Here is a 9,097-nt window from a genome sequence, read left to right on the forward strand (position 1 = left end):
AGTGCTGGGATTAAAGGCGTGCGCCACCATGCTCGGCTATGAACCAAGTAATATGACAGCTATTCTTTCAGGAATTGAGCCCAAGTACCCAAGTGTGCTGACCGCATACTGAGCTACAGTCCACCTGACCCCTTCTGTCCCCGTCTCTTCATAGCTAAGGAAACCAAGTCTTAGAAAGGTTCATTGACTTGAGGTCAAGATTTGAACCCAAGTCTGCCTGACTCAGAGCCAGTCTGCTTTGATATCACCATTTAGGATAGTGCCTGTTCTTCTATCTATAAAACATTGAGAGAATTGAGGGAGGTGGGTCCAGACAAAATTTCTCTTTGTATAGCCATGGCTGTCCGGGAACACGTTCTTGTTGAGCTGGCTTTGAACTCACAGAGATCTGTCTGCTTCTGCCTCCTGAGTGCTAAAACTAACAGTGTGTACCCTCCTCCCCAGATAATGATGATGATGGTGATGATGGTGATGATGATGATGATGGTGATGATGGTGATGATGATGAGTGTTTTTGAGACAGCATGTGGCTCAGGCTGGCCTAGAAGCTATCCAGACTCAGTCCCTAAATTGCTGGGATTACAGGGCAGGCCTGCATCTCCACCTAGCTTCAATTAGTTACATATATACATATATAAGTTTCCCTAGTCTCATTATTTCTTTCTGAATATTTCACACCACGGATGGGACCCAAGGCCCTGTGCATGGTAGACAAGTGCTCATTCAGAGTGTGAATGAGACAAACCCTGGTTCCCCAGTTTTCAGTCTCTTTTAGCTATGGAAAAAAATTAGTATGTAATGTCATACCTACATTCTGGAAAGCTAAAGGCACATATGTCCTTTGCCATGATCACATGGTCTGCTGGGGTGTGAAAATTCATTGCTCTAAAAGCTGACATCCCAGAATGTGTTCGTTCTTATTCTGAGCAACATTGTTTCAATTTGTGGGTTGCCTTTGTATTCCGGGTGGTCATTAGACTCTGTGAACACAGTGTTTGAGCTCAGGGAGAGTGGCATGATTTCCTTGAGAAGGGGTCTCTGTTCTGAGAGTTATATTTTTGCTTTGGGGTATTAGAAGCGGGTACCCTTTAGCATCATGAAATGAAGCTGTCATTAGTTGGGGGGTATTTATGGATCTATTAACAAAAGCATAAAAGTACAATTTTAATTACTGAAAGCTGTGTAATGAAAAATAATTTGACCAAATTGAGAAGTAAATATGGCAACCCCCACAAACACTCAAGAGTCTCAGAGAGCCAAACCAGTCACACTAAAAGTCACTTGAGAGGATTCCTCAGTGGCTTGAGGTTTGGGGAGTGGGGGGAGCACACCATTTTTAAAGTTACACATGCTAACAATACCCAGTCCTTCTCAACAGACCCAAGTAGAATTGACTTCCACCTGCCAGTTAAAAATTAAAATGGGAATCCTGGAAGTTGCTTTAACAAAACACCATTGCTATGGCAGGAAAGCTATCTGTAAATACCTCTGAAGGCCTCTCTGTCTTCTCCACTGCCTCTCTGTGGTTCCCACAAGATTCTCAGTGAAGTAGGTATCCCCGGAAAATTTTTAACCTCAAAGGAATGCATTCCTGGTGTGTCCAAGCCAAAGCATACTCCAGCTAGCTACCCCCCCCCCCACCTTTCATTCAGAAGACAAGAGTCTCAAGCCAGGATTCACAAGCCTTCTCATTCACGTGCTACACAAACAGCCTCTCCTCTAGGAAAGCATCCGTGCTGTTTAGAAAGCAGTTTGCAACCTCACACCGTTCCTTTCCGAAAGACCTTGTAGGGGGGAAAAAATCAGGAATTGCATAGTATGGGAGAAAGGCTGGAAAGGGACAGATGCCAGCCCTCGTCAATTCAGCCCACATTTCCAAACAGCATCCAATGCGTTCTCACAGCATAGTCCTCAAACCCCACTTTGGGGTTGAGAGCGATTTCCAAGGGAAAACACAGAAACTAAGGATTCCCACAAGGTCCTGACAGATCTTGGGGGTGGGGGGAGGGAAATGAATGAGAAACAGAAGCTGGGCTGAGAAAATGGCTTGTCTCCTCCAGGCCCAATTCTTCCGTCTGTAACAGCATTTTCCAATCCAAGAGGCCGTGCGGGGATGCACCCCTGCAGGCTTTGCTCTTCTAAAGGGCGCCCTGCCGGCCTCCCTTCGCGCCCCCGCGGTACTCACGGCAACTGCCTGAGCTGGAACAGGTCCTCCTCCATGTCCGCGGTGCGCCGGGACGAGCCTGGGCATGACCCTTACATGGTGGAGCAAGGGCCGGCGCTCCGGCTTTCAGCACCGGGATGCTGGACAGCTCTGCCGCTTCCTCGCTGGGCAGCTAGCTGCTGGGGGAGGGAGCCCTGCCCGGGAGACAAAGCCAGCCGCTGCCACCGCCGGGAGACCGACAGGAGTGGGCGGAGGACGAGGGGAGGGCTGCGCGGTGGAGGGGGCGGGGCGAGCCCTGCTGCTCCCAGGAGCCCACGGTCCTCTGATTGGGGTGTCTGCGGGGCACCCCGACTGTCCAGAAGAAGCCTCCCTCCCTATTTGTAGGAATTGATTAATGTCCGTATGATGTCCCGGAAGTTTAAGCTCTAGAACGGAGTATGGATTTTTAGAAATGTACTCCACGTATTACACTGCTGCATGTTGAGCACCTACTAGGCGCCACCAGGCACTGTAGCACGCTGATGGCAGAACAGTTTGAAAAGATTGCTATCTCAGAGCTGAGGGCCCGATGAAACGGACCTAGAAAAGGATCCTGTTGGGTACTGAAGGTTAGAGCGGAAGGGTAACTCAGTTACTCAGCCAGCGTTGTGATCTTTGCGGCCTGTGATTCAGAGGTAAACAGCAGAGTCCCTGCCTTGATGCCCTTCCCTTTGAATAAAGATTCTCCACCCTCCCTTGAGCTCCTTGAATTTTCTCAAATGCATCTCAAGTGCCCAGAGGCATGTGCCTGACACATAAGAGCATGCTCAATGAACATCCATCATGCCTGGGTGTGGTGGCACAAGGAAGGGCGAATCAGGAGGATGGTGAGTTCAAAGCCTGCCTGGGTTACCAGAAAGCTTGGGGACAGATGGGGCATATATCAAACCACATCTCAAAAGTTAAACAAGCCAGGCATGGTGGTACACAACTTGGATCCCCAGCAGTTGGAGACAGAGGCAGGTGAATCTCTGTGGGATCCAGGCCAGATAGGGCTACAGGGTGAGATGCTGTTGGGAAAGAGAGGAGAAAGAGAGAGAGAGAGAGAGAGAGAGAGAGAGAGAGAGAGAGTCTCCATTCAAGTTGCGCATAATCAGTTGACTCCATCCAAGACCATGAAGCCCCCTGGGTGTGGGCCTGCTGTCTGGACATTTAAATAGCTCCTCAGAAGCCTAGAGAACTCCTGGCTCTGGTATGAATAAGTGGAGAAAGGAGAAAAATATTCACCTACCAAGATGGCGGCTTCCATGCTTCCCATGGACAAGAGCCATGACTTGATGGAGGATCACAGGGACAGAAGGAAGAGAGGAACGTTCTTTCCTAATGTATTATAAGTTCTGTGTATGTGTGTGTACATATATATGTTCATGCGTGTTGGGGGAGTAGGGTACCTCTAGAATCCAGGAGAGGGTATTTGATTCCCTAGACCTTGAGTTTCAGGCCCCTGATACAGGCCATCTGGAAGAGCAGCAAGTGTTCTTAGCTGCTGAGCCATCTCTCCAGCCCCCACCACCTTTATATTTATAGTATGTGTATGGCTGTTTGACTCCACTTATGTATGTGTGCCTCATGCACATGCATATACTTACAGAGACCAGAAGAGGGCGTTAGATCCCCTAGAGCTGAAGATACAGCTGGTGATGAGCAACCATGTGGATGCTGGGAGCCAAATTCAGGTCCTCTGGAAAAGCAGCCAGTACTCTCAACCATCTCTCCAGTCCCCTGTAAAAGGAGCTATTATTTGCCAGAAATGATTGTTGTCTCTGAGGTTTACTGCCTCAGAGGCCTAACCTAGGCCTGGTCCTGGAAGCTTCTAGTCTCTGTTCAATCTAATCTAGACCTAGAAATGTTTTTAGCATCTGAGACTTGCTGCTGAATAAGCTCACCCTTTCTAGCTCTTTCTGAACTCTGGCGGGGTGGTCCACTCAGCAGTTCTGGCTCAAACTCCTCTCCAAGCTGATTGATTCGATCTGGTTTCTTATGGTTTCTCCTGAAACACTCAGCTTGGCTTCATACTAACTTTGGAAGAGATTTTTTTTTTTCTAATCTTCTGACTCCTTCTCATTCTCTGGCTCATTCTGTCTTCACCCGTGTCTAGCTTGTTCTCTCTCTGCAACCTGTCTCTGTAAAACTGCCTCTTCACCTTTTTCTCTGAGTTGCTCTCTATTAAGTCACCTCTATGTCCATCTCTTCTGAAAGTTGGCCATATCCTATTCTGTCAAATCTTTCTGAGATTCGTCACTTTGTCTGCCACTCAATTAGACTTCACTTTCAAGCATGTCTACTTCCTTCTACAAACTAACTTTATCTTTATTGTTTGGGTATGCACTAAGAGTGTGTCTGCATTCCAGACAGAGGAATTAAAGGTGTGTACTAAGGCTGAGCCACACAACTAGAGAAAGGTTTTACCAGTAAGCAACGTAAGTTCAGGGTTCACAGTGTCATCAAATTTCCTGCAACAGTCCCTTCCCCACAACCATCTTGTTTGTTTATTTATTTATTTATTTATTTTAGTATTTACAAGTGGGAAAGGAGTTGGTATATAGTACAAGGACACCAATCTGAGAGTCCCAGGCAGTCAGACAGACATAGATACACACAGTCAGAATGATAGCACACACTTAAGAACCTCGGACCAAGCCGGGCATTGGTGGTGCATGCCTTTAATCCCAGCACTCAGGAGGCAGAGGCAGGCGGATTTCTGAGTACAAGGCCAGCCTGGTCTACAGAGTGAGTTCCAGGACAGCCAGGGCTACACAGAGAAACCCTGTCTCAAAAAACCAAAAAAAAANAAAAAAAAAAAAAAAAAAAAAAAAAAAAAAAAAAAAAAAAAAAAAAAACAAAAAACCTCAGACCAGTCCTGTGGTCCTCAGCCTTGATAGACTGAGGTAGGAGGTTAGCCATGAGTTTGAGGCCAGCTAGGTCAACAGAGAGAGACCTTGTCTCAAAAACATAAAAGCCATGGGCGAGAGAGGTGGTTCCATGGTTAAGAGCACTTGCTGCTCTTCCAGAGGACCGGAGTTCAGTTCCCAGCACCCACTTTTAGGTGGCTCACAACTGCTTGTAACTCTAGTTCCAGGGGATCTGATGCTCTTCTACAGGCATCCGCACAGATGCACAGACTCACAGACACACAGACAATGAAAAAAATTAAGTTAGATGAAGTGGAAACAACAAAAACTAAAAACAACCAAACAAAAACCTTGACAGTCCAGTGCAGGGTGTCCCAAATACCCAGGGTGTTCTTCACCTCTCTTGTTCCCAAGAATCATCACAAACATTCCCATGGGACAGGTCCTGCTCTGTCCTCACGTGTCAGATGAGGGAACAGGTCTCAGAACAGAAACTAACTCGCACAGAGACACTCGGGCGGGAGAGGGGTAGATCTGAAGCTACAGCTCCGTTTCTGGGGACTATGCCCCTCAGGTTCCAGGCTTTCTTTGAGATTCCCAAGCAAAATCATCCTTTGTGGAGTTAATCGAAGATGCCAAGTTACTGAAAATGTGGGACAACTAAAATAAGTTGAAGACAGAAAATAAGTGTAGTGTGGTAGCTTGCATTGCCGTGGAAAATGCCCAGATGAACAACACTTCAAAGGTAAAAGGTGTGCTTTGCTTTTTTTAATACCCCAAATTTTCAGAGATGTCAGTCAATGCTCATCCAGTCTAGGATGAGATGACAACAGTGTTGTAGAAGCCAGTGACAAAGAAAAGCAGCCTGCAGCGACACAGCCAACAGGCAGGGAGGGGCTGAAATCCACATGAACCATCAAAAGCAAAATACTGGGGCCTGGAGACCAGGACTCCAGTTCAGTTCCCAGGACCCACATCAAGTGGCTCACAACTCTCTGAAACTAGAGAACCACAGGTTCTGACACCCTCTTCTGGCCTCCTCAGGCACTGACCTGCTCGTGTGTGTGTGTGTGTGTGTGTGTGTGTGTGTGTGTGTGTGTACGTGCCGTGTTCATATGTGTGGCGTTTCACTTGTGCATGCAGGGGGATGCATTTGTGTGTGTGACACTCATTACCTTCCTTGATGGTTCCCTTTAAGATAACTAATCCTTATTTGACCCATTTGCTAACCCTGACCTGACCTGACCTGACCCGTTTACTAACATTTTTACTTGAATCCAGAGCTAGCTGTTCTAGCCAGTCTGTCTACTCTCTTTGTTTTGGGATTCCTTGCTGTGGTGGTTTGTGTATGATTGGCCCACATAGTGACACTATTAGGAGGTGTGGTCTCGTTGAAGGATGCATGTCACTGTGCAAGTGTGCTTTGAGAGCTTCCTCCTAGCTGCCTGGAAGGCACTCCTCTGTCTTCAGAACAGGATGTAGAACTCTTAGCTCCTCCAGCACCATGTCTGCCTGGATGCTGACATGCTTCCCACCGTGATGATAATGGACTGAACCACTGAACGTGTAAGCCAGCCCCAAATAAATGTTGTACTTATAAGAGTTTCCTTGGGAGCCGGGCATAGTGGCGCACGCCTTTAATCCCAGCACTCGGGAGGCAGAGGCAGGCGGATTTCTGAGTTCNAGGCCAGCCTGGTCTACAAAGTGAGTTCCAGGACAGCCAGGGCTAAACAGAGAAACCCTGTCTCGAAAAACCAAAAAAAAAAAAAAAAAAAAAAAAAAAAAAAAAAAAAAAAAAAAAAAAAAAAAAAAAAAAAAAAAAAAAAAAAAAGAGTTTCCTTGGGCTGGAGAGATAGCTCATCTCAGCGGTTAAGAGCACTGACTCCCTCTTCTGAAGGTCCTGAGTTAAAATCCCAGCAATCACATGGTGATTCACAACCATCCACAATGAGGTCTGACTCCCTCTTCTGGTGTGTCTGAAGACAGCTACAATGTACTTACATATAACAATAAATAAATCTTTCTTTCTTTTCTTTTTTTTTTAAATAGAGTCGCCTTGGTCATGGCATCTGTTCACAGCAATGGAAACTTAACTCAGACACTTGTACCTGCCTCCTGCACACCAGGACTTCAGGGATGTCCCCACTCCCACCTGGCATGTATGGGTTCTGGGGAGTCAAACTGTGGCCTTTATGGTTGCAAGCCAGTGTTTTACGCACTGAGCCATCTCCCTACCCTGTCATGGCTTCCTTTTACCTCATATTTATTTGTCACAGCTTGTCCCACCCATACTCAAGTCTGCCTCACCTCTGCAGTACACCAGATCCCCTCACTCCTGCCCTACACCAGATACCCTCACCCCTGAGCTACACCAGATCCCCTCACCCCTGCTCTACACCAGATCCTCTCACCCTTGTGCTACAGCACCTTTGGCAGCATGATTCCTAGCCACAGATGAGTGGTTGAGGAGGTACACTTCTGTCCTCAAGGCATCTATTGCTGGCCTGGGGCTGGGATGTATGAAATTCTGGCTCCCACCCCCAGCACTGAATAACACTGGTTATGGTGGTGTGTGCCTAAAATCCCAGCAGTCAGGAAGACCAGGAATACAAGTTGTTCTTGAGTTTAAGGCCCTGTCTCAGAAAATCATATATATGCATATATGATATCATAGGTATGACACAATATGCAAACACTTGTTAGTAACTTTTTCTCAGTCATGGATTCAAATGCTGTTGAGTTATTATGTAACCCTATGATAATTATCTTGGCCAACTGGAAACGATCTTGAAGAGTCTCTGTAGGAACTGTCTATATCAGCTGGCCCTGTGTGTCTTTATTTTTTATTTTTGATTGTTTGAGACAGGGTTTCTCTGAGCAGTCCTGGCTCTCCTGGGACTCCCTCTGTAGACCAGGCTAGTTTCAAGTTTAAAGATCCATCTGCCTCGTCTCCCAAACTTAGAGATTCACCTAACTCTGCCTCCCGAAGGCAGAGATTAAAGGCATGCAGCACTGTGTCTCTCAATTAATTTAATTGATATGGGAGACAAAGCCCACTGTGGTGTTCGCATTCTGTAGGTTGGGGCACCTGAACTGTGTCAGAGTAGAAAAGTCAACCTGCGCACCAAGCAAGCAAGGAAGCCTGAGAGCATTCATATTATTGTTATTACTATTCTTATTAATATTAAATTTTCATCTTTATATTATAATCAATCATTTATCATCAGCATCATCACTCTTGACTGTTGGTGTGCTGTGACTTACTCCCTCAAGTTCCTGCCACTGTGGCTTCCCGACAACATAGAGTATAACCAGGAATTGTGAGCTAAAAGAAGCCCCTTTGTTTCCTCAGTTGAATTTGCCCCGATACTTTATCTCAGCAGCAGAACTGAAACCAGGACAGATTTCCACTGTACTCCCATGTGTGTTCTCAATGTAACCAGAAGCAAGAACCTGAGCACTTGTGCACCGATGCTTAAAAACAACACTAGTCACAGAAACCAAGAAGTGGGACCTGGGGTGACAGTGAGCATCCAGCATTCCTGAAGCCTGAGGTTTCAGTTCCCAGGACCGAATGAAAAGTGGCCTTGATGGCACAAACCTGAAATCCCAGTATTCAGGAGGTGGAGGCGGGAGGATCGGAATACAAGATCGTCAAACCGTGGCCATCAACAAAGAACGAAGTCTGATAGGAACTACACTTCAGATCCACCCTGAAAACGTTATGCTAAATGAAATAAATCCAGGCCCAAGGGCCAGATGCTATTGAATTCACACAGCACAGATGTTGAACCCATAAGGATAGAAGATGAAATAGACATCATGGAGAGAGAGAAAGAAAAGATCCCTGTTTAATAAGTGTGGTTCCTGACTGGGGAATTTAAAAGTTCTATAGGGAATGTCAGTACGTTGCTCACACCGCCGAGCTTCGTACTTATAAACTGGGCCAGTGAGATAGGTCAACAGGGAGTGGTGCTTGCTGCCAAACATGATAACCTGGGTGTGAGTGTTCTCTAATTCGCCCGCGAATAAGGACACCACA

General features: G+C 46.5%; 2 protein-coding genes across 2 annotated transcripts in view; one reads left to right on the forward strand and one right to left on the reverse strand.

Moving 5' to 3' along the window:
• The window catches only part of Svop (SV2 related protein), a 65,253-nt gene extending 62,830 nt beyond the window's left edge, over nt 1–2,423 (reverse strand). Inside the window, exon 1 of the mRNA XM_021162428.2 lies at nt 2,186–2,423. Coding sequence (XP_021018087.1) covers nt 2,186–2,220 — 35 coding nt within the window. The 5' untranslated portion in view covers nt 2,221–2,423. The remainder of the gene's footprint in view (nt 1–2,185) is intronic.
• The window catches only part of Usp30 (ubiquitin specific peptidase 30), a 57,124-nt gene that overhangs the window by 22,403 nt on the left and 25,624 nt on the right, over nt 1–9,097 (forward strand). The gene's annotated exons all lie outside the window — the stretch shown is intronic.

This window comes from Mus caroli, chromosome 5 (assembly GCF_900094665.2).
Source record: "Mus caroli chromosome 5, CAROLI_EIJ_v1.1, whole genome shotgun sequence".
In the NCBI taxonomy this organism is placed as follows: Eukaryota; Metazoa; Chordata; class Mammalia; order Rodentia; family Muridae; genus Mus; species Mus caroli.